The sequence below is a fragment of the Sitophilus oryzae genome, unplaced genomic scaffold (assembly GCF_002938485.1).
Source record: "Sitophilus oryzae breed Bouriz unplaced genomic scaffold, Soryzae_2.0 scaffold_1227_pilon_pilon, whole genome shotgun sequence".
Taxonomy (NCBI): Eukaryota; Metazoa; Arthropoda; class Insecta; order Coleoptera; family Curculionidae; genus Sitophilus; species Sitophilus oryzae.
The window spans coordinates 485,097-511,319 of NW_022145868.1; the positions used below are offsets into that span (position 1 = coordinate 485,097).

General features: G+C 31.2%; 1 protein-coding gene across 9 annotated transcripts in view; it reads right to left on the minus strand.

The window, feature by feature from the left end:
- LOC115874102 (basement membrane-specific heparan sulfate proteoglycan core protein) overlaps window positions 1–26,223 on the minus strand; it is a 220,336-nt gene that overhangs the window by 130,965 nt on the left and 63,148 nt on the right. The window contains exon 2 of one of the 9 annotated variants that reach the window (XM_030889172.1): window positions 50–320. The exons of the other annotated variants lie outside the window; for them this stretch is intronic. Coding sequence (XP_030745032.1) covers window positions 50–152 — 103 coding nt within the window. The 5' untranslated portion in view covers window positions 153–320. The remainder of the gene's footprint in view (window positions 1–49; window positions 321–26,223) is intronic. 9 annotated transcript variants of the gene reach the window in all.

The following is a 26,223-nucleotide window of genomic DNA, read 5'->3' on the forward strand; positions in this document are numbered from 1 at the left end:
CAGACTTGGCCTCAAACTTAAAACTAATCTGGAAAATCGAGTTAGTTACCTGCAGAAACGTGGCGAGGCAGCTGCAGCGCCACCAGCATCAACACCAGCGCGGGGCCGGTGCAAACGAGGCGCATCCTACCCCTCAAACGGTCAAAGTTCATGTTTGTCGATGATGTCGTCACGGGGGTGTGGGTGGTGTGGGGGTGAGTTCTATGCACCCCCTCTTCCCGCTCGGTCGCTTGTCTAAAGAGACCGCCGAGCGCCAGGTAATGTCGCTGGTGCTGGATCAAATCAACAGTGGACGCAACATGTTAGATTAGGGCGGTATGCTATTGGGTGGAGAGAGAAAACAAAGAGAGGTAGTAGAGTTTCCGGTGCGAGGTAAGATGAAGGTCCTTTTGAGATGGTAATAATAATAAAAATAGAGCAGAGCTGATAATTTATTTATGTATAAGACGAATAAATAAAGAAAACTGTAATAATATAAAAACAAACATACAGACACCTTAAATTTGTCATGTAAGTTCCATATATTTTGTTCTAGTGAGCCGATTTTGGAGATTTTTGAATCAATGCGTAGCTAAATTATTTGATAGTTTTTTGGTCTATTTTTAAATCAAAAATTAACTATCTATTATACGTGAAGAAACAAAATGTTGTTGTTTTGGCAAAAGTTTGAAACCCTTTTGGGAAGGGTTTAACAAAGTAAGAAATTAGTTGTTTGTTGATATGTAGGTACGTCTCAATAAAGTTTCATTCAGAACCTCCCAATTAGTGGAATAAATTAGTGCTTTCAATTACACTTTATACTTTTTAGTTTACGATAATTCACAAGATCTAAAAAACACAATTAAAATTAATAAAATATCCTAGCATCAGCTTGCGGTAGGCTGTTGTATCCATAGAGAAAGCATAATATTTAGCTTATAAAACAATAAACTTTTCATTTCTAACCAAAATTTTTCTTGACGGGTGATAATCAAAGGCCAAAATGACATTCGCAAATTTTGAAGTATAATTAGTGCAAAAGTCAAAGGTTTGTTAACTTTTTCCACTAATTGAAAATTACTACCACTAATTATGACGTTCTGAATGCTTACATTAAAATTAGGTGAACACACTTCTACGGCTAATTGAAACTACTAATTTATTCCACTAATTTCGAGGTTATGAATGAAGCTTAACTTAGTAACACTAACAACTCAATAACTTTACTTATAACAGAGTAATAATTTACAGAAGTGCTGGCAGTAAAATCATGCCTTTGCTTTTAGTCCTCAGCAACACACCCATGAAATATTGGTTATTGTTTTTGTAATGTCACTGTTATTGAAAAAGAATATTAATATTGTATGTTGGCAGTTGAGAAGTTACTCCAGCAGAGATTGTTTTAAATCCAGAAGATATATCAGCTCTTGTTGCTTTAATTGAACATGGTGGAGACCAACTTCTAGACTTAAAACCATCTCTGCAATCACGTATGTATCCTTCTGCATTTAAAGCGCCTTTAACAACTACCAACCAAATAATTCAGTTCAAATATGATTAAATATATCAGTATCCAACTTTTCTTTAAAAACCTGTATTTTCTACAATAGATTAGTCATCAAGTGAATAATTCTGGAAAGTCACGCTGAAATTTTCCGTTACATTTTTTTTTCAACTGACAGTTGCACATACCACAGAATATATCAAGATACACTGAAAAGTCCTTACTTCCTTAACAATGTATATGATATAAGGACGAATTGTTTAAAATGGTAACACATTAGATATATTCATGAAGCATCAAGCTAAAATTGTTTAAAAAGCATATTGAAATCAAGCATACGATTCAAGAGAAAATATATATATATATATATATATATATATATATATATATATATATATATATATATATATATATATATATATATATATATATATAGTCGGTTTAGAACGTTTTTCTACGTTGTCCGATACCCAATTTCCAGCCTGTTCTATTCGTACAAGCCTCTGTTGACAGGTTTCTTTCACTCATCGCTTTGTGTACGCTTTTTTGCCATTCCAGTTTTGGTCTTCCCAGTTTTGGTGTTCCCCGGTTGCTCTTTATCATGGTTTCATATATATTGAATTTTCTTCGCTTTGTTATTGATTTGCTCCATAAGATTCCATTTAGACATCCGATTATTTTTTTCGCGTTGATAATCCTTTTCTCTATTTCTCTGCCGTCAGTTCCAGTGTTATCAAATGTAATTCCCAGGTACTCATACTCTTGACACTGCTTAATTTCGTGACCGTTGTCCAAATTCAAGTTTCCTTCTTGTGCGCCTATACATAGATATTTTGTTTTGGCTATGTTAACTGTCAAGCCCCATGTATTCTTCAATAAGTTTTCTTAGCATATATTGCATATCGTCTTTGTCATTGACAACTATTATTTGATCGTCTGCGAATTGAAGTGTGAACAAACATTCATTGTCAATCTCTATGCCCATACCAAATGATTTTCACACATGATAGAAAAGCCCTATTCCTTTTTATCCGGTGAGGATCAGGAGCGGAGCGAAGCCTGCGAGGATGAGGGTAAGCATTATCTAATTTCTTCATTTGATAATTCGACCCTTGACGCAAGCTTATTCAAATTGGCTAATTCGGGCTTCGCTCGTCTACCTTCCAAACGCAATAATACAGATTCTATTAGGTTTGCCCCGTATTAGCATACATACCGAGAAATTCCGTCCCGATCTCTCTCCCACTCTATCCCTGTCTATATAGCTTTATGGGTGCGTGTGTGTGAGTTGTGTTGAGCTTTTCTTCCGCTTTTCGCTTTACCTCCCACTATTTTCCCTACCACGCGCGGAAATCTCTACAGAGGTTAATATGTAGCTTTTCTTTATTAGGAGCGAAAATGGAGGATGCGGATTACGCAAACTAGTTTAGCGATTTTCCAAGCTTTACGACTTTCCTTTTAACTTAGAATATGAAGTTATTTAAATAGTAGTTTTCATAATATGTCATTAAGGCTAGTTTAGCCTATACTTTCTCCATAAGGGTGTGCCTTATGGAGAAAGTATCCGCTGGAATTTATTTTTTTTAAGAATTATATAATTGCCTTATTATTTAATAGATTCTACCAATCAGGGTTTTTATGTTTTAAAAATTTTGTTTAAAACACCAATACTTGTTTTAAATATTTCTTTAAAACTGTTTAAAACATGTTCAACAGTATGTTTTAAATTTAAATGTGTTTGTGTGTAGGTCCCTTTTTTAATAAAAAGAAAAATAATTTTAGGACTAGTATATTTCGACCCCAAAAACACGACTAAGAGGTATTTTTTAGCAATTTTTTTTTAAAGTTTGATTTTTTTTTAGTTTTTAGTTAAAAAATATAATTTCTTGATAATATGGCAACATACATACATATGTAGTAGATTAAATTTACAAGAAAAAGAAACAAAAAAATTCAGTGATTGTCAAAATTTAAGCCAGAAAATTACATTGGTTTTCAAACGTCACAAAAGTGTTAATTTTTTTGACCTTATTGACAATATTAAAAAGTCATTTTAACGCCTAGGCAGAAAAGTAAAGCACTTTTACGCCCAAGCACAAAAGTATGGAAATATATTATTAAACTGACATAAAGCGTCAAATTCAAGGAGCGTAACCATAGTTTCTCGATATACAGGGTGTCCCAGAAATAAGTGCAAGTATTTTAAGGGGTGGTAGTGCTCGATAAAAGAAACATATTTTCTCTTTATCGTTTTTCAAATAAGTTCAAAATAACGATGTTATTTTACTTTGAAAATTTCCAAAAAAAAAATGATTTTTTTGCTAATATTTTGAGAACCACTGGATCTTTTCTGGATTTTCTTTCTTGTAAATTTAATCTAATACCTATGTTGCCATATTATCAAGAACTTATGTTTTTCAACTAACAACTAAAAAAATTCCAAAAAATTTCGAATTTTCAAATTTTTTTTTCACGAATAAAAACCTCATAGGCATGTTGAACTATACTACCAGTTAAAATACTTGCTTTATTTCTGGGACACCCTGTCTAATTACATACAAGGTATTACTTTTAAATTTGAAATGTTTGAAATTGTCGAAAAAAATATTTGTGGCGTTTGAAAAAATAGCATGTTCTAAAGGACTTTTTGTGGCTCGCCTGTAAAACGTAAAATCTCGCCACGAAAAGTGTCACTTTTACTGCTAATAAAACAATATACTATTTTTTTAAATTTTCAAAGTAAAATAACTCGATTATTTTGGACTTGATTTGAAATACGGTAAAGAAAAAATATGTTTCTTTTATTGAGACCTACCGAAAATATTTGCACTTATTTAAGACTCACCCTGTATAATAACAAAAAATATGCACCTATACTCTGAATAAAACTAAATGCTTTACGCAGAAACGATAAAACAAAATGAGATGCTGTTTATGGAAACATTCAACTCTATTTTGAACAAAATTTACTACATGTATTTGCCATTTAGAGTTTTCAACATTTAACAGAGTAAAAGTTTTAATTACTTTGAGAATATTTTTAACCCACTAGGTTCTATTTAACTAAAAAATAAGTTTAGCACTTTCATGTTATTAGTTGGAATACTACTGGGAGATATAGAGTGCGCACTGCAATATTAGAAAACAAAATGTATAATTTTTGCTAGCATAAATGACATAGTTTAGCTAAACCATATTGTTAGGAAAAAATTAACAACGTATCTTTCCCAACTGAACTTTTGAAAGCACTGCATATTATTGCCATATTTCGGTTCTTCCTTCAATTCTAAGCAAAAAATCGAAATACACACAATGTACCACAAACCAACCGTTTCCGAGTTATTGACTTTTGAAAATATCACTTAAGCAATTTGATTTAATTAATTTCGATGTTTTTTTTTAACGATGCCATTCTGCGGAAACTGATACTTAATAATATTTGACATTAGTTTTCAAGTTAGCGTTTATCGATGTATAAAATGAGATTATATCATGTCTGGAAAGTACAAAATTTTCGTTAAACATTTCAAAATCCAAGCTTCATAATTCGGCAACTGTTAATCAACCTAGATGCAACAATCACATTTTTTACTGTACTTTTGATAGATTTAAAATTATCCCTACGGAATTTAAAAAAAAACGTTAAACTGGTAATCTTAGTAAAACACAAAAAATCCATATTTCATTAGTTTTGATAAATTTTGATTTATATATTTGCTATTTTAATGCGTTTTCTTCGCATTAATACTAAGATTAACGACAAACGCAGAACAGAATAAATGCACGAATAAGTAGTTATTTATTGTTAAAGTTGATGTAATTCCTCCGATAAAACGATCGTTGCGTGAAAACCACCCTTTCATCATACCGAGCTAGATGTCAATGTTTCTTTTTTCTCCACGTTATCTAAAAATAATTTATTATAACATCGATATTTCGTTATAAGTTTCAAAGATCTAGGTATATCTTGCAATTTATTACAGGCCTTGGAGCTACTTAATTTATAATTCAGAATATAAACCCGCACTGTCATCATAATGCTCTTGTTTAACGTCTGTATAAGAAAATTTAATAGAAACTATATTAAATTAGACTTGGTTTAGTCTTTCTTTATACAGTGTGATCTAATAAAAACAACTATATAACACTTGAAGTAAGTTCCAAAACATAAAGTATTTGAAGAAAATTGGTTCCTTGTTTTAGGCTGAATGTTTCAACAGTTAAACCAGAGGTATCAGGAAGTGGAAAATATTTTGACTTTAAATTTTGTATTTTTTCATAAGTTTATATTGTTAAGGGGCCCATACATTAGGTTTGTTCCAACCCGCCGCAGAACCGTCACCGAACGATCACGCTCGTGCGCAGTAATTCAAATGTGTTCCAACCGAGATTTGACGGTTATCGGACGATCCTATTTGCGTACCAACCTAGCTTGGGATCGTTTAGTTACGATTTCAGAACAGTAATTTCGGTACATGGTCCAAATTGAGAACTGTTTGGGTTGACTTGCGTATTAAAGCATATTAGCAGGGATTATCGACTTTTAACAGCTGATTCTGGTCCGGCGTCCGGCTGATATGCTTCTGTTTTGGTTATTTTTTACGAATTCGAATACGTGTGCGTTATACTTTTGCTTGTGAGTTTGTGTGGAGTAAATCGTTCGGAAATTTTAAATTGTTCACTTCCATAATTATCTATAGATAATAATTAAGGATGAGTGACGATGGTAAAAAATGAACAATATTTAGGTAAGCTTTAATCGTATTTTCTTGTATCCTCGAACAAAAACAAAAAACCGATCGATACACGCACGCTTGACACTTTTGACAGTCCCGAAAATAATCCACAAAGCGTTCCAACGTTGATACTTTTTGCACCGTCACGAAACTATTCGAAGTCCGCGCATGCTAACAAAGTGCAAGAAAACCGATTCGAGTACGATTTCGAAACGATCCCGAAATGCTGGTTGGAACAAACCTATTATCAAACAAATTGCGCAACACAGGCTGTTGCGCAACGAGTTGCCAATGTATGGTCCTGTTTGATGCGTTGTGCAATTGTTTGATAAGTTTCAAGAATGTTTGAATGCTTTTGTGCAACAGGACTGTTTGCGCAACGCGTTGTGTAGTGCATGTGTGTGATGCGCTTTGTTGTGCAATATTTTAGTTCTTTTATCCAAATAACGCATGTATGTACGATAATAATTGATGCAATGGTAATTGGGGACATGATTGTTTCTCGAACAATGCACAACTTTTAATAAAAAGTTTAATCAAAATTTTACCAAGTGCGTGGGTGATGCAGTTGTGCAACACAACGTTGCGCATCGTTTTGTTGTACAATTTGTTTTATAATATATGGGCCGCTTTATAAAAAGTTTATTTTTATAACTTGAAATTATTGATATTTCAAACCCGAAATACTCAAATTGTTATCTAAATTAAACTCAAATAAAGAAGTTGATAACTACAATTGGCTCCTCAGAGGCACAAAATCTAAATATTTTTAGACTACACTGGTTTTAAATCATAAACCATCTTATCCGACAGTCAAGCAGCCTTAAGAGCTACCAACTCAGTAACCATCAATTCGAAGTTGGTCAAAGAATCCCTACAGAAGCTGAAGACATTAATCGGTACTTATATTGCTACATTACCATAATACATCGCTAAGAGAAATGCATAACAAACAGCGTTACCCTTATGTCAACATCAATAAAAATATTTAGTCCCATGTATCGTAAACATAATTGATTCAATAGTTGAGCTATTACATCTAAATTAAAATGACGTACCGGACGAAAATAGACCACCGTCATGGAGTCGAACGAATTAATTTTGAGCACTTCGAAATATTACCAGAGATCAAAAGTGGACAAATTTGAATATGGAAGTCGGTCAATTAAATAAACATATTTTTCAATAAACGCACAGAGCTGGCATTAGATGTTTGAATTAGAGCGCAAAGATATTCCAGGAATATTACTTCATTCGTTCAGATACGAGAGTGATGATCCTGATGGGTAATGAGCCTCTTAGAATATGACCTCTTATAAAAATTGACAGAAATATAAATAATCATATAAGAAATAAAAATAAAAAAACAAAGTATTTTTCAGATTTTTGGTTCAGCGAAATACACTCAGTCTTATTGAAATGCATAAAAAGTGTATAATTAAGCTTGAGAGTAACAGTGCTATGTAAATTATACAGAAAAAGTCGTTAAATAAAAATATACGGTTATTAGTATTTATTATAGGAAATATATAAATAGGTAAATAAGAATACTAAGAACGATTGAAAACAATAACAGCGTATTAACAACACGCGCGAGAATTTTTATGGTATTTTTTTTGTGTGTTAAAATTAAACAAAAATTGGAATGTCATGAAAACAATAATTAACATTTCTGTTATTTAAACAAATAGTTCAGGTTTAAGCAATTCTAATTAATAATTTTGTATTTCAAACAGCTTAAAATTTCTCCAGTTTAGTAGTCAATTTCAAATTCTATCTATATCTAAATAAATAAAACAAATTGGGGTTAGTTACACTTTTTATAACTCAAGAACGACTAGACCGATTTTAATGATCTCTGTTTTGTTGGATTCGTCTCCGCCCGGAATAGCAGAATAACTATTAAAATGTGGGAAAATTCATGGAAAAACAAATACAGAAAATTCATTTTTAAATTAGTTAGGTTTAGAACTCCGCCATCTTCCGCAACTTATAGCTCATATCACGCACGCTTATAGCTTATTTGTAATAATTGATGTTCACTATAAATCCGTGACTTACTAGACATATACAGGGTGAGTCTTAAATAAGTGCAAATATTTTCAGGGCTGGTAGACCTCGATAATTGAAACATATTTTCTCTTTACCGTTTTTCAAATAAGTCCAAAATAACCAAACAATTCAAGTTGAGAAATTAAAAAAAATATATATTTGTTTAAAAAAAACTCATTTTTTCTGTATTTACGTTCCTCTTAGTGTCCGTAACCATGGTAATATCAGAGATTCCCGAAACCAAATTATTTATATTACCATTACCATTATTATTCATTACCAAAATTTTCAACATCTTTTTTCCGAAAAAACCTGATAGACGTGTTCCTGGGGTCGAAATATACAATCCCTAAAAATATTTGCACTTATTTAAAACTCTGTAGAATATTATTACATTAATCGAAAAATAGTGGAAAAGTAGCATACCGGATGCGTCTCAAAACTGGCTCACCCCTTGTTTTCGGTCACTTCGATCGACCAGTGACAGTGAACAGTGACTCAGAGTCACTGTTTGATCGAGCTCGAAACAACAATGTAAAAATTAGTCTTAGTAAATTTGAAAAAAAAAATTGGTTTAAGTGTTTTTGTAAAAAGTATTGCCGTTGGGTATGTATTTTATTATTTTATAAAGGAAATGTCCTTGTAGTCCAATGTCATATGATGCTAGTTTTAAGGCCTTTCTGTGCAGAGGATGTTGTTTTTGCTAATTGACTCAGTCAAACTGTCCTGATGATGGGAAGAAAATTCTCGAAAGCTTGACAGGTTTGAAAAAGTAGTTTTATTAGCCTGTATGGTGATTATTGACTACATCCTTACTTAAATTTTGATTTTTTTTATTAAGCGAGAAAGTCAAAGTTGACATGTTATGTCATTCTATTCAGAATGTCATTTTCTATCGAATCAAGTAAAAAAAATACCGAGTGTGCCATTTAAAAATCAAGAGTTGATGTCATTTCCGGTGAAACAGGAAGTGACCAAGAACAATTGAATACGTCAATCAATCCTGATTTATGTCATATACTAACGTACCAAGTCTCGTTATTTTATCTAAAAAAAAATAAAGAGGTTATAGGAGTGAGCCATTTTCGAGACGCACCCGGTATATAAATCTAGGAAGATATTGAAATACAATAGAAAATATCTGAATTGGAATGTAAACGAACTTATAGAGAACAAATGACAGCAAATGTCAAATCAATAATTGGTCTCAATCATTCCACTTTATTCGGTCAATCAGTCATCCGTACTACAAGATTGACGAAAAAGCTCACTCTCTTACCGCGTCAGCTAGTTTCTCATTAAATGAAATATAATTAATTAGTCCGTTATTTTTCGGACAAAAATGCCAAAAATTATCCATAAAACTGACATTCCAATACTGCTTGGAGAGTACTTGTACCACGTAAAGGTATCCAATTAAAAATACTACACAATAACGGACTTTTTCCTGAAATATAATTGCACAACTCTGGAAATATTGTTTTTCTAATAGCCTTTTAGTTTTTCAGTACTGCGCTCATTCCACATGCAAATTTTGCAGCGGGGAAAAAAGCGGCAGCATTCCTCTTTTGAGCTCTGCATAAATGTACTTATACCTACACTGTACAGAAACAACAACAATAAAGCACATAACCTTCCAAAATTATTATTCATATTCGTTTTAGCGCTAGAACCCTTTTCCTGCATAAGCACAGCGCCGTGTCAAAATTATACCGCGGAAAATATCCAGGGTTGTGGTCGAATAAATTATTTATTTATTACGCAGTTTACTACATACAAAAAATTACACTGCTTACATATTTCTATATTAATTACACCACTTTTTTAACATAACCAATTTATAAGAGTCTGGAGGCCAGCCTACATATTGAAGGAACATTGAAAGACTTTTGTAAGTCTTTGTGTTTAATTATGAAGAGCATGTAACTTTTTTACTAACCACAATCACTAGTATAGTATGTTCAGCCGTCGTTCAAAGTCACGTCATATATTTTGAACTCTCTCGTTCACTTGCCAACCAGATGAAAGAGATTGGTGACGTCATTACTGCATTTGGTAAATTACTGCATATTTGTTTAGTAATTGTCATAGTCATTTGATTTGAGGTTATAATTTTATTGACGGACATCGATCAATGTCAAAATTAAAATTTCATTGCTGCTGTAAAACAAAATTCAATTTTTTTTATTGCAAAAATTACTCAAAGATTTAATCAAAATGAACAAGAACCCATTGCTAAGCTTACAAATTATTTTTCTCGAGAAAGAGACGCTGGTAGAACGTACTCTTGCCCGTGGACCACCGTATATGAAGTAAGTACAACGCAAAGCTGTAATATACTATGTAAAATACAAATGTATAGCGTTTTTAAATATTATAGCGAGTTTCTGATGCTTTAGAAATAGAAATTTCAACAGTCCAAAGGATTGGAATTAAAAAAGGGATCGTAACTAGTGAAGAGTTCAAGAAAAAAGAATAAATGTCAAACAAAAACGGAACTTGTTCAACCAATAATTTAGGAACGTACTTTAAAATTTCTAAACAATATGAACTGATCTCAGACATCCCCTAAAACTCGTATTTGACAAAGAATGATGACGTAACGGTGGACGATGACTGAACAGTCTTTATTTTATTAATATCAGCTACATAATTATTTAATAATCGTGTAAATGAACAATGAAAGAAAAACTCAATGATGCAATAAAAGTGTTATATAAAAAATTATAATGTTTACCCATCCCTGATAATATCACTAGGAAATGTTCTCGCACGACGTTAGTAGAAAATATTTATTTGGATATGGTGCAAGCGCGAGCCCATTTATTCTGGAAGAAACAGTACGGTAAACAAATGGTCATTAGTATTATTCCAACGGTGAGAGGTATTAAAACATAATATTATAATAAATAATATTTATAGCTTTGTCACAAGTTCATTTTTTAATTTATTTCTTTTTTTATTTTTTAGGACAGATCGGGGAGTCTACCAAAAAAACAAAGTATATTTAGACATTTTGAATAGAGTGGTATATTTTTTATATTTATATATTTATACATTAGGTATATTTAGACATTTTGAATAGTTTTTTCTTTATTTTTTTTGCTTCTGAATGCGAGGGGAGATATTATCTGCCTACTTATGTTGCTTATGTTTAGGCATAGATAGTAATTTAAAATATTTGTAGACTCCCAAAATACTTGTATTTTATATACCATACAAGCAAAAAAAAACGGCGTCAAAGACGGCTGGGGAGTAACAATCGATGATAATTTAGGCGAGGTCAAGCCCTAGACGTCATTTACTTTGCCTGTACTATTCTTTCTTTTTTAAAGCGCTTACTGCCCAACCCAAAAATAGTTTTTCTTTTTGGAAATAGATTTATGTGTCTGTAAAAATTCGATCCTTTTTAATCTTTCTATAATTAGTGTTGATTTTTGACAAGTTTTATGTCAATTTTTAGTTAATGACGTCTAATTGCCATCGACTGTACGATATTGTTTGGATACTTATAAAAAATATGTTTCACAGTGATCTTTTACAAGAATTTCAGTAAAATCTTAGAAACTCTTCTGATTAGTGCCAAAGTTTAATTCTGTAAACTTTGCTAGTGTTAATATTTTACAGCACGATCCCGGGTACAATATGCTCTGCCTTCAGCAAGATGTTAATCATTAAACAGCACATTATATTCAATAATCTAGTGGCCTACATTGTAAGTCAATCGCCAGACATCTAATGCTGTAAATCTCATCCTCGTGGCAATTCCAATATATGACATAGAGTTATATTTAGAAAAAATTTAAATCCATGTTTAATCTGTAAAATTATTATAAAGTGATTTGAAGGTTGATGCTAGAAAATGGTACAAGATTTACTTCATATTTTTTATCAATGAGATCCATTAAAAAGTTTTTTTTTTCTAAAACATCAGTAGCACCGTCAGTAGTAACACTTAAAACTAACCAAAACAAACTTCTGCTACGTCACCGAATTTTTGGCAAAGTGGTTTCATTACCAAGGACGAATTATTATTAGGTATCCCAATTTCTCGGTAGTACTAAAAATAAAAGTGGGATATGCCATCCAAATGCATTGTGAGGGTTAAGTATAAATATCTTAGTCCTGAGTCATACAGAAATATCTAGATTGGATTACATCAACGGGAAGGTAACTTAACAGAGTTATACAATGATAAACAATGGACAGAGATATGAGTAATTATTACAAACAACTAAAAATTGCATCATAAAATCTATTTAATAATATTGCAAGTATAGATCTAATATAGATACATATCCCAATTTAGGTTAAGGATATTTTAACATGTACTATCTTTTCAAAGTTATTAAGTACTACATAGAGTACTCACAAAATATAATTTTTAGCAAATATAGAAATATAAGAAAATAAAAAATAACAAACAATAAAAATATCATGGCTACACAATTTTTTCTAATATACATATTTAGTTTTAAAACCCCTGAAAATACATACTATTAACAACACTTTATTTTTAAATTTTAATGGCATGAAACCATTTAGATACTGAAAATATTCCTAAAAGTACTGGGGTTTGTTGTAGAAAAAATTTATATATTTCTATTAGTAAATTTGAGTACGATTCTGGTTTTACTCCTACCATTCATTTTTTATTTATATAAAAGCGAATAATAGACTGACAGGTCGTGTTCCCCAAAAATGAGAATTTTTAAAAGATGACAAATGTATTTACTCTTATATGTTATGTCAACTTTATATGTATATCAGCACTTGCATATAAAAATATGTAAGTTATGTTTATAATAAGATAATAAATTACATATCATTTCACTAATCCCAATGGTTTATTAAATTAATGCAATGTGTATTATTTATTAAGTCAATAGTTTACATTATGGGAATTACAACTAACACAGTAAAAAGAGCAAATAATTATAAATAATGCAAGAAAAAAAAACAGTGAATAAATAAAATGCATTGCAAAGCCTTTGAAGGCAACAATAAACTTACATAAATCTAAACAAATTTACTTATTTATCTCCGGATGAATTCCAAATTATTCATACATTTTATCAAAATAGTTATTTAAATTCTGCTAAATTTCTTGTCTTAAATCTTACATGTTACTATTACTCATCAGGCTATTGACTACACATATAAATAAATAATATCTCATAATGCTCAATATGATTTGCCTCAATCATAGAAATTGTAATTAAAACAAATTACATTATTATATCGAACATAAACAAATAAAGCTATGCGGCAATTCTAACCGCAGTGTTGCCATTGTTATTATGCAGGATATTTGCAGTTTATAGAATAAATCAACCTGGCTTCAGCAAATTTTCAGCAGCATTAGCTATTTCACCTTTGCAAGAATGCTTGTGGAAAATTTCACGCTACGTTGCCGTTATATTTAAATTATCTTTTGTTTAGAGGATTTTCAGAGTGCGTTTGTTGCTTGTAATGGAATAAAATGGTAATATGGGGTTATTGAACCTAATAAAATTTAAGAATCTATTAAATTTAAATATTCGGACTAAAAAAAACTACCTAATTACTGGACATTGATACAGCCAATACACGATAACAAATGGACGTCACAATGGCCTTTAAATGGACGATCATTGATTTTTTGAGTCGCATAATCTTCTATACGTCATTTGTTACAAATTAACAAAAAAAAAACTTCTCAAAAATTAATATGTTAAATAAAAATGTATAAAGTTTGTAGACAGGATAATAATTTCATTCGTGTGTTATTTAATTTTTTTCTAAATTAAGTATTAATTGTCGACAATTCCTTATAACAATTTTTAATAATAATAATAATATATAGGAGTGAACCTAAAAGAAATTAACATCGATTACCATTTCAAAGATTACTGTGACGTATTTTTTTTCTGTTCCATGTTGCATAAATAAAGGAATATTCAGAATGACGTAATAAAAATACAATATCAATAAAATTTAAGATATGTCTATTCAAGAAGCCGACAAATTTGAAAGATTTCCTCGAGTCACCTCAAATGTTCAAAATTTATTTTGAAGCACTTTAAAAATATACCGAGATAGAAATAACGCACTAACCTAAAAATACATTGGAAGATTGATATTCAGAAAATTAAATTTATTCGATTTTGAAGCAGGATTAAGCATTAAAGTTAAAATTGTTTCATTTCAATTCACTCCGGTAGTTCATTTCTATTATAAATATTCAGTGAAGTAGAGGTATAATTATTCAAGAATTTCTAGATATGTAAGCTATTATAGTGTATACAAATTTATCCAAAATAAACATAGTTTTCCATATAGTAACCCTCGAGACCAAAACTAAACCGATCTTTATACTTAAAAAAGGGCATAATTTTATTCGTTACAAACCATCTAAAATGGAGCACAATGGCTCCATTTTCCGTACACTTTTACTTTACATAGACCGTTAATGGAAGCATCTGGATGGGCAGTCTTTCTTTCAAGACTTTTCTCATGCAAATGACCGCAACACAAAAATGAAAAATCTCTTTTATAACGGTATCTAAATTTATTTTGTATTCAAATTAAGTTGGAACGATACTCTTCTTAACGAATTTGCCATTTTGACTTTATTTTAACGTCTTTCTTTTCTCTTAGGATCGATGAGGGTGATCCTAAAAATCTGCTAAAGCACTACAGCGTTTTTAACAGGACTCTGTCTTATCAAGGAAGACATCAGTAGATTGCAGCTAAGAAACAACGGCAAATTCAGATTCTGTGGAGAAATAGGAGAAACATCAGAACACCCCATCACTGAGAAGACCGTGCCATCAATTTTGGTACGACTGATATGGGAGATGGAGAAGTAACCTCTGTAATACCGTCTCAGCTACTGGCTTCTGTCAAAGCTCTGAGAGTGTATGATGAGTTATAACTCAAGAAAACGGGACACAATAGATATATAAGGTACAATCTCTATCTACAATAAAGAGAGTAATTTTAATAGAATAAAGAATTTGTGTTCATCATCCTAATTTAAATATCCTGCCCTATTATCTGAACTAGTTTCTTAAACAAAATGTTTGCTTTTTAATGCAATCAATGATGGTTCTATATCGACCTTCTGCGAGATATCAATTAAGGCAATAAGCGCTAATAGCCATACTCCTATTCCATTGATTTACAGGCCATAATGACTTTCATGATAATATATTAATCAGAAATAGTTTTTTAAAGCTTTGCATCTACTAACGATCGACGTAATGTCATTATGAGCATTAATAAATGTTATTTTGTCGTATACTTTTACAATTAAATGTTAATGATCCACTAAATTATGCATAATGCCGTGCTTCATTTTTGAATAGCTTACGTTTATTAATAGAAATACACAACAGGGTTTTGATTTTAATATCAAATTGCTGATTATTTTTTGTATATTAAATCTAGTTTTATTTTTACGAAATTTGTCTTTGCCAGAAAATGTTAAACTACTAGTGGTAAGGAGCTACCAGTGGTAGTTCCTTAATAAATGCACACGTGAACCTCCAAATTTTTAATGCATCTTCTTGAAAGAACAAAACTTAATTAAATTTTAGCGTTGTTTCATTAATTCTATTTATTCCAAAAGCGGTAAAAATTACATGTACTGCCAAAATACTATTCTACTGCCAAGTAACTGCCAGTAACTGCGAAGATTGCCTATGACTGCCATGTAATTATTATAGGCTACTGTCACAAGACTGCCAATTTTGCCAGAGATTGTGAATAGTGAGACACCCCTCGCAAAAACGATACCTCGTAAACTTATTGAAATTTATACACAAAAATATCTTATCTGATGTTAAGGTTTAAACCTATCTATTACTTTCTACAGAATCGCTATGAGTATGCTAAATATGCGTAACATGCCAATTCTACGCGTGTTGTCATCTTTCATCAGAGTTAGCGTGTAATACTTACCGTTAAAAGACTTTTTTAGAAATAAAAAAATAAAAAGTGTCTTATTTGGATGTGATAGTGTGACAATCGATCGGAATCCCACGAACACTGCAAAAATAGCAGGTTTCGAAGTTGTAGATCAATATTTCAATATCAATCAATTCGTATACCTCGTCTCTTTGATCTCAAACAAAGGAAGATGTGATGCAGAAATCAAAAGAAAACTGTGTATAACACGCAATTCCATGACCAGACTTAATAAAATATGGAAAGATTCGGCCGTTTCACTTAGCAACAAACTGAGACTACCTAAGAGCCCTAATTTTCCCCATTGCCACTTATGTCTCGAAGACCTGGACGTTGAAGAAGCTGGGAATACGACATAACATCGATGCTTTTCAAAATGTAGAGTTATAAACGGATGCTGCGGTTCACAGTACAAACATTTCAATTCTTGAACAACTGCACATCAAATATAGACCACAGATTTATTTGTCTAGACTGTAAACATCTTTGAATCAATCTTATTTAAGATATTTTTGCCACATTTCCAGGAACACCAATGGCCTAAAAAACTAATTTTGGAGGGAAAAGTAAGCAGAAAACGTCCTAGGGGGAGATCTCCATACCCTTGCGTGGACCAAGTGAAGACAATAATTAAATAGGTGATGACAAGACGGAACAACATGGAGAAACACTGTATATGCGATTTCATAATGTCACCATTAGAGATGAACAAAATTGCGATTCTCCAGTCGCAATTGAAACTGCGATTGCGATTTTTAAATCGCTGCGACTGTAACCTGCGATTGCGATTTTAATATTTACCAAACCAAATTATTCATAAAAAATGCTTTTTTCTAAATATACCAATGAGCCATCCTCGTTCCATTTGAAAAAATTGAGATATGATTAAAAATACGATTTGGGCATCTTTTAACTGGCCAGGACAAGACGCGAAAAACAATAGACGATCAAATCTATTTTTCCAAGGCATCTGGATTAAGATTCTGTTATTGGAATTCTGTTTTTAACACATCCATGACATTCTAGATTGAAATTTAAAATACGGGTTTTTAAGAGAAAATGTCAAAAGTTATCAACTCAAAAGTTGTAGCTATTTCCGGTGAAACAGGAAGTGTCTGAAAACAATTCAATTCGTTAATCAATCCCCATTTATGTCATATACTAACATACCAAATCTCGTTATTATATCAGAAAAAACAAAAAAGTTATAGAGGTGAACTACTTTACTATAAAATGCTTCAATAGACCACAAAATGATATTCGCACCAATATCGCAAATCGCAACTCCTAAAAATTTAAACTCGCAGTTAGAAATCACGGTCCCAGTTTACAAAATCACATTCGCAGCAAAATCACAACAAGCAAGGCAAATCGCAGCTATAGTTATACTGTTGTCTAAATTGAAACTCGCAAATAGAAGAAATCGCAATCGTAGTTTCTTATGAGAGCCAACCGCAGGCGCAGGTTGCGATTCCGATTTTAAAATCGCTGCGATTGAATCGCAGTTTGCGATTTCTTGCTCATCTCTAGTCGCCATACCCTTATAGAGTCGTAGGAAGGAGATATCGAACCACGAGCCGCAACTTTCAGAAATATTTCTAAATATAATCCACATTATTAAATGTAACCGTATAGAGCCTCTCTATGCGTCTTGAAATAATAAACTGAAAAATGGTCGTCAATAACCAGCACGACGTATTTGATCAGTTTATTTGTGATACGAATTACTATAACGTACATAGTTTTCCACTTAGATGCATCGAAGAAGCTGTCTGAATTTGGAGCTCCTTATTTGTTTTTTATAGAAATTTCCTGGAAAATATATAGAGTAGTTTCAGTCAAAAATAATACGAATGCCTGAGAAATTTATTGAATGTTTTAATCAATACGAAAATAGATGTGATTGCTATTTTTGTCTATTTCTCGAGTTGAATACAACAGAAATAATGCAAAGGATGGCAGGTTGCCCAGTTTTATGTTTACATATGTAAAATTGTATAAATTAATATGTCAAATCATGTTGCTTTCAAAAAAAGAATGTTTCCGATTAGTTAAGATTTAAAAATCTATTATGTTGTTGTTCGTGTTCTGTATTGACAGGTTTATTTGTATCATACAGGATGAGCCACTCTTTCGAAAATGTTCCATATCAAAATTCCTCTATGAGATTGTCACTCTATTTTTTTTTCAACAGTAACTAACTTAAAATTATTTAGGAACTATATTATAGAGCTACTAAAATGGAAACATATTGTTAAAGAAGTTAATACACAAATTTACGCGGAAAGAACGTAGAAAAAAATCGTGATCGACTGATATTTTCCTTCTATACCACGTATCTATATAAAACACTTAAAAACGATATTCCCGGTTAGTTCCCTGACCTACATTACTACGAAATCCATTAAAAATAAGTCAACACTGACATCTCCGACGTTCTCAATCTTTCGCCGACAAGCTGCTTAACTAAAATATACTTACAGAAGGAAAAAAAGAAGCGACTTCCCTACTCGAGCATACTCGGAGTTGTTTGATTTGGTTAAACGGTTAATTAACTATCAGACAATATTAGCTACAGAAATACCAAAATTACTTTGTTTTTTCTTTATTGTTTTTCGTGGTTCCAATTTTCGGAATTGGGTACTAGTTAGGTTACTAGTTTGCGCACATAGCACGCCCACTTATGGCCTCTAAAATTGTGCACAGCGCCTCACCGGCACAGTTATTAGAGAGATATCGAAAAACCGAATAGCGTCATGCAGTATTTACGCATACCTTATCATGGTTACGATATGCGCGAGTCAATTTTTAACGCAACACCCGCTAATAACGTTACCGCCTGACGTAATTTGCGGATCAATTACAACAAGCGCTATTTCTAAATAACGTTTAAAAATTGCTTAAATGGGCATGTGCGGGTATTTGACAACCGGGACCGGCCGGTGAGATCTTTTATTTTAGGTTATGTTTGAATTGTTTTGATTATTACTTTAGTTTTATTAGGTAATTTGATATTTAAGTAGCTGGGATTAGTTTTAATTAAATAAATATGGTCCAAAATATGGATTCCACCTCTTCCAATATTAAAGAACCTATAAAGAGGCTTAGGCTTACAGTAGATGACTTTGTTGCTTGTTGCCCTAAACCCACTGGCAGATGTTGAACAATAAAGCACTGGAAATAAGCACTTTAGCCCTTTAGTTTTAAAATACCTACTAAACAAAACAATTTCAAAGTTTTAAAAGTTAGGTTAAGTTTAAATAGCGGACGCGACGCGAACAGAATTCTTTCCGATCCGAAAACTATAAATGAAGAGAGTTAATACCACCTCACGTAAAGAAAATAACACCTGGCCTTATTAACGTCCATGCACGCTATTCGGTTTAGCGATATCTCTCTATTACACTGTTTAATGTTATTTTACGCGAGTTTATTTTTGCGCACAGGAAATTTTACTCGTTTGCACATCGTCATAAAAAACAATTTTGGTACGACGGATTAGGGATAAGATTTTTATCTGTATACATATAGTATACCTAATTTGTGATTATATTGTAGGCAAATTCTGCAATGTACCTTACATCAAAAATAAGACACTAAGAAGCATTATTTATGCTCCTTAGTGCATTACACACGGGATACTCCACGAGGATCTGGAGATTGATCTAGATTCAACGGAAACTCAAAAGTTTTCTGTTAATCATGAATGCAATATTAACCAAAATGTTAACGCTAAAATAATTTTAATTCACGACAACAGTTCTATCAACAAAAAAAATAAAAGAAAGACTTTTTAACTTAATATTTCCTAAATTTGTTTAAAAAATACATCAAAACAGGTCTTCAGGAAACTCTGCAAAAAGAAGATTCACTATACCTAGAAGGAATTGAAGAAGATTTTGAAAAAAAATATATTTGAAAAATTTCTCGTAGTAAAAACAAAAATAGAACAATCTCCGGATTGTCACGGGGTTTGTAACAGGACACTATCTCTTCAATAAAGACCTCAGTAGATTTGAAGCTGAAACAACGGTGAATGCAGATTTTGTCGGCAAAATGGGGAAACACCAGAACACCTTATCACTGAGTGCGCCGAGACGACAACCATTCGTACCATAAAATAAAGGCAATTTATACACAAACAATTTTATAAGCAGGTTATAAAAAATGCATTTTGTCCTCGATTTTCACATCAACTATTGTGCAAGTTCCAAAAATATACAAATTTGAATTTCATGATGTCATCTGAATAAATCGGTAAATAATCCAAATTTTTTATCAGTTAAGGCAATTTTTTTTACAACTGAATTTAACTCCTATAAAAAAAATTCGACATTTAGCCAAAAAAAAAACATTTTTTGGCCATTTATCACTTTAAATAGTTAGCATGGAGTCCTTATGGAAGAAAATCAATCGCATTCAAATCTAGAATGCCACATTATCTAAAGAAGAAAACATTCGACCAATGTGTATTACCAGTGATGACCTATGCATGGGAAACCTGGACTCTTAAAACGAACATTATAAGGAAACTGCAGGTCGCACAACGCTCAATGGAACGAAATATGCTGGGAATATCCAAGAAAGACCGTAAAAGAATAGAGTGAATACGACAAAAGACCAAGGTAATAAATGTCATCCACAGAAGTGACAATACGCAGGGCACTTGGCAAAAAGGACGGACAACAGATGGACCACAAAAATAAGAGCATGGTACCCACGAGGAATTGAGAGACCTAGAAGAAGACCAAACCTGAGATGGGAATTAGCAGGGATAACTTGGACCCGCATAATCAAAAACAGACAGCAATGGGCCCAACTACAAAGAGAATATCTAATCTGATATGTGATGGAGGCCACATGATGAAACATTTTTATTATTGAAAATGATTGATTGAAATGATTACTTTAAATATTATATTTGGCAGATTCAAGTCACTTTCATTTTCAAGCTACTCTAAACCAAAAAATAAAATTTGACCTAAACCTAAATAAATTAATAAAAAAATACCACATCCACGACTTTATCTGTGATACAATAAATGCAATATCGAGTTATAAACCACTTGTATCTTCAATTTTCAATATCTTGACGTCTAAAATGCCACTTTTTACACGTAATTTATAAATATATCGCAGCCTACATGATCTTGTCGCCAATTTTTATTGAGATACATACAGGTTTTATAGAACAACACACACAATTTAATTGTGGTTATCAACATGCGTAATTATGCAAAGGCGATCAGATAAAGAATTCTTATTTACTTTACACACTGATCTAAATCCAAATAAAAATATCTGAGATAAAAAAACATAGGACTATTTTCAAGTTGAATTTTATTTCAACCAAGCCGTATTATCTTAACGAAGAATGAAACTTATTGTGATGACGTTATTTAGAAATCACATATAAATGTAAATAGAGTGGGATTTGTAAGAGAATTATGTTAGGACTAACGGCTGATCTTGATAAAAAAAACTAGAAAAAATCTCACAGAATTGTCGAAAAAAATGTTTCTCTGTAGCCTTATGAGACTTTTCAATAAATAGCATGAACATGTAAATAAATAAAGTTGTAAGTAATAGTTTTGGTTTAAAAAATATTACTACTTGGTAACTTTTTTGGAAAAATACTATTTCCAAAAAGTTAAAACAATTGATACCTTAAAATAATATTTTTCCACTATTTCTGTCACTGGATTGTCTATACAACTTCTTTATTATTGACATTTTGAGAAAATGCATTCTTCATATCAAATTTTGCTTGTTCTAAAATGGTTAGTTATATATTTTTACGAATTCCACAAAAAGTGCGATAATACTCTCACCGACAAAAAAACCGGGCACTAAAGCTAGTCGCAATTTCAAAGTTGGATTTCTCGCGAACCACTCATTAGATTTTGATGATTTCTTTTTTTAAATTGTAAATTAATTACTTATATTATTGAATAGGTGGCCGGTTTTTTTGCCGGTGAGTTTAGTTATCTGAAAATATGATTATTAGATCAGAATTAATAATAACCACCTATCAAAGAATGAAATAGAAATTATATTACCATAGAAACACCTTTAGGATTTTTAGGAATAAAATTGAACCATCATTTTATGACTTTTTATTAATTTTCTCGGGATTAAATGTCGTCTAAATGGGATGGACATTTTAGAATAAGCAAAAAATTTTTTGAAGAATGTATTTTTCTCAAAATGTCAGTAATAAAAAAGTTTTTCCTGTTGTAAAGAAAATCCGGGAACATAAAAATTGAAATTCTGTACAAACCTTCTAAATAAGTATTCACCAGTGTATAAAATTTTGATTTTACATTTTTTTTTGTTATATTAATCACACACGTTAAAGAACTTACAGCATCGTTTAGTAATATTACTAATTTTAGAATTTACAGATGATTCGATCAAAAATTAGCATTTTATATTTATAAGGCATTTATAATGTAATTGTGTATGAAGACGTAACATCAATCTTACGCATGAATAAACAATGTAAATCTGGTTATGTCTGCATGTGTAATATGATTTCTGCTAACAAATTTCATAGACATCCTATTATTTTATAAAATACAGGTAACTCAGCAATTGATTGAAATTGATTTAGTACAGGACTACGTGAGGAGAAAATATTAAAGAAAACCTCAAAACAGAAAAATACAAAGCGAACAACAATGGTTGAAATAGTTGATACTGATGCTAAAACAAATTATCGTTCGAAAAATTTTAGCAGATTATATCGATTCAAGTTTTAACTTTATTATTTGTGAAATCGACATGTTTTTCAACGAAATAATACTTTAATATAATTTATTTAATTTTTTTCCAAAGCAACTGTTAAAATTGCCTTATATCTATCAAAAATAGATAAAATAGTACTTTAATCGAAAGGGTAGATTAAATGATACTTTAACAGCGAGGATAGGTTAAAAACTTATTTCTTCTCGCACGTTTTTTAATTCCTTCCATTTTTGAAAATTTTTGTATTCATTTTCATAAGTTATTCGGGATTTAAATAGAAGTAGTTTGGATATGGCGTTTGTCGCCTCAGCCTGAATATCTGTTTGTAATTTACTTATTTCGTTTAGAGCCATTTCTGGCTCCAATTCAATCAGCAATCGACACGAAAGAGAATTAAAAAATATTGACACAAAACTGACAACTAAAGAGACAGCTTTATTTATTTGTCAAATCACATAGAAACCAACGCCAACCCAGCACAATATTTTTTCTACTCGTAATAAATTGCTTGAAATAATAATTTCTGAATATTTTTTAAAACGTAACTCACTATGGAAAAAAATATTGTTTTACGATATAAACTGCCTTTCTATCGTCTTAAAAAATAACTATTGATTTACTTAAATTAAAATTAGAAAATCTTCAGATTAAATCCATTTATGGATGATTTCGTTTTGATTAGTATCACATTATTATGGAAAACGCATTTAAATATCGTGAAAAAAATAATATTATTTTATTTTGTCGCTAGTAATAAAAGCTACTAAATATACGAATTATATTATTTATTATTATTATTATTATTTATATTGTATTATTACATTTATTCTACTAACAGCTACAACCTAACCAACCGTGCAAACTCAGAATAGTTTAGCTCGGTACAACCTAGATCATTTTAATACAATTTTATCTATTTCCATAAAAGTTTACAAGGTTTTTTGCATGTTCAGTTTTCGACTTGTTTGCATAGTATTTGCTATAGACTTAAATTATATAATAAGTTTTAAATCAAACAATTCCAAAGTAATATAAAGCCGGTCTTGATATCACGGTACCACACTGCTGATTCAACTAAACAGATTAAATATGGCGACTGCTATATTATAATCTATATGCATATGTGTACAGAGGTATTGTTCTATATTTGTTAATAGTTTTTATTTAAGTCTGAAGAAAAATTGCGGTAATTTAGATGTAAAACTTTTATTGGTCAATTAAATGCTACAAACTCCAAAATCTACATAATAATAATACGAATTAACCCAGGCATTTTCAAAACAGTTAAAAACTGTAACAGCTTTACAAAAAATATTAATTTGTTTGAAATTTTCTGTCATATTTTATGAAAATTAAATTTGAAAAGTTTTATTTTTCAAAATTTCCTATTTAAAACCATATAAAGCACCCTACAAATTTACAACTTGGTTAATACAACGGTTGGGTCAATGTAATTAAATATTGCTTTCACATTACCACAGTTTTTTGTTAATATTCAGTGACATTACTAACTTGAACAATAAATCTATCTGTAATCATCAGTTGGGAAGCTGAACAAATTAGGCAAAGAAAATAAAGTCCTCCTACTCTGGAGGGATAGAAGGTAATGAAAAAGCAAACGATCTAGCTAGAAAAGGAGCGAACACTCCACTAACTGGACTGGACCAGAACCGTTCTGCTTTTCAAATGGAAACCAACTTAAAGCAGAATTTAAGAACCAGATTCCATCTGCAACCTAGAATGGGAATCCTCCAACGGTCTAAGATACTCTAAGAAATTTCGCAGAATGAGACGACCGAGAAAAATCAAAGATTTTCATTGATTTAAGTAAGAACAATCTTGGGATTGTCACGGGGTTTTTAACAGAACAGGGTTTTTAATAAACACCTCAGTAGATTAAGCCAAGAATCAACGACGAATGCAGATTCTGTGGAAAATGGGGAAACTCCAGAACACCTCATCACTAAGTGCGCCGGGACGACAACGGTTCGTGTCATAAACTTTGATACATCTGATGTCGGAGATGGAGAGCTGGTCTCTGTAAGGCCATCAGGCTTTTGTCAAAGCCCTGAGACCATGTGTGATGAGTTATAACTCGTTATAACTCAAGAAAGGGGAACACAAAATAAATCTGTAAGGTCGCAGTTCTCCTAAATATTCTACATCATATTTACCTACTCAAAAGCACATAGCACAAAAATTGTGGCTTTATATAGAAAATATATATTTTTTTATATTGTCTATTAGAATATAGGTATTTAAAAAAATACAGTTTATACTACAATTTCGGTTATATTCTTCAATTTTTATACAATATAAATATCAGCACTGCTCATTTCATGAATGAATCATGATGAATCAACAAGTTATCTCAATAGGACCTTTCTTATAAAACTAAGTACTAAAAAATTAAATAAATATATAAAAAATATTCTGCAATTTTTTGCCACAAAAATTATTCAATTCAATACTTGCTGGGTTCGCTGTCAAGATATATTTTTAAAAATAAAAGTAATTTAGATAAAAAAAAGTCATTATTGAATTGATAAAATTTATATACCTACTTTTTCTGATAATAAAAATTATTCACCATATGCTAAAAATATTGCCAAAGTTTTGCCTAAAATTTTCAGTTCAGTATTTGACTCCTTCGGTCAAATTTTGTTTAATCTTCTAGCTAACGCAGAAGTTACAGCTTGTGCTTAAAGTATGGTTCTATGTCTAATTGAATATAATCTAGAATTTGTAGATTTTCTAATCTCCTTATTTTTATGATATTAATCCCAATCATAATACAGGACGAGACTTAAATAAGTGCACATATTTTCAAGGCTGGTAGGTCTCGATAAAAGTCCAAATTAGTCGAGTTTATTTTGGTTTAAAAATTTAAAAAAATAGTTTTTGCTTAAATTTTGAGAACTACTGGAATTTTCTGTGTTTCCCTAAATTTAATATATTGTCTACGTTCCGATGTTATCATTTTTAACCGAAATTTTAAAAAATTTCCAAAATTATTTCGAGACACACATGTATATAATAAACATGTTCCTGGAGTCGAACTATTGCACCACTAATAATATATGAACTTATTTAAAACTCACCCTCTACACAGGGTGAGTCTTAAATAAGTGCAAATAATTTTAGGGGTTATTTCGACCCCAAAAACAAACAAAATTATGAGGCATTTTTCGCGAAAAAAAATGAAAATTTGTAAATTTTTGAAAAAAATTTTGGATTTTTTTTTTAGTTCTTAGT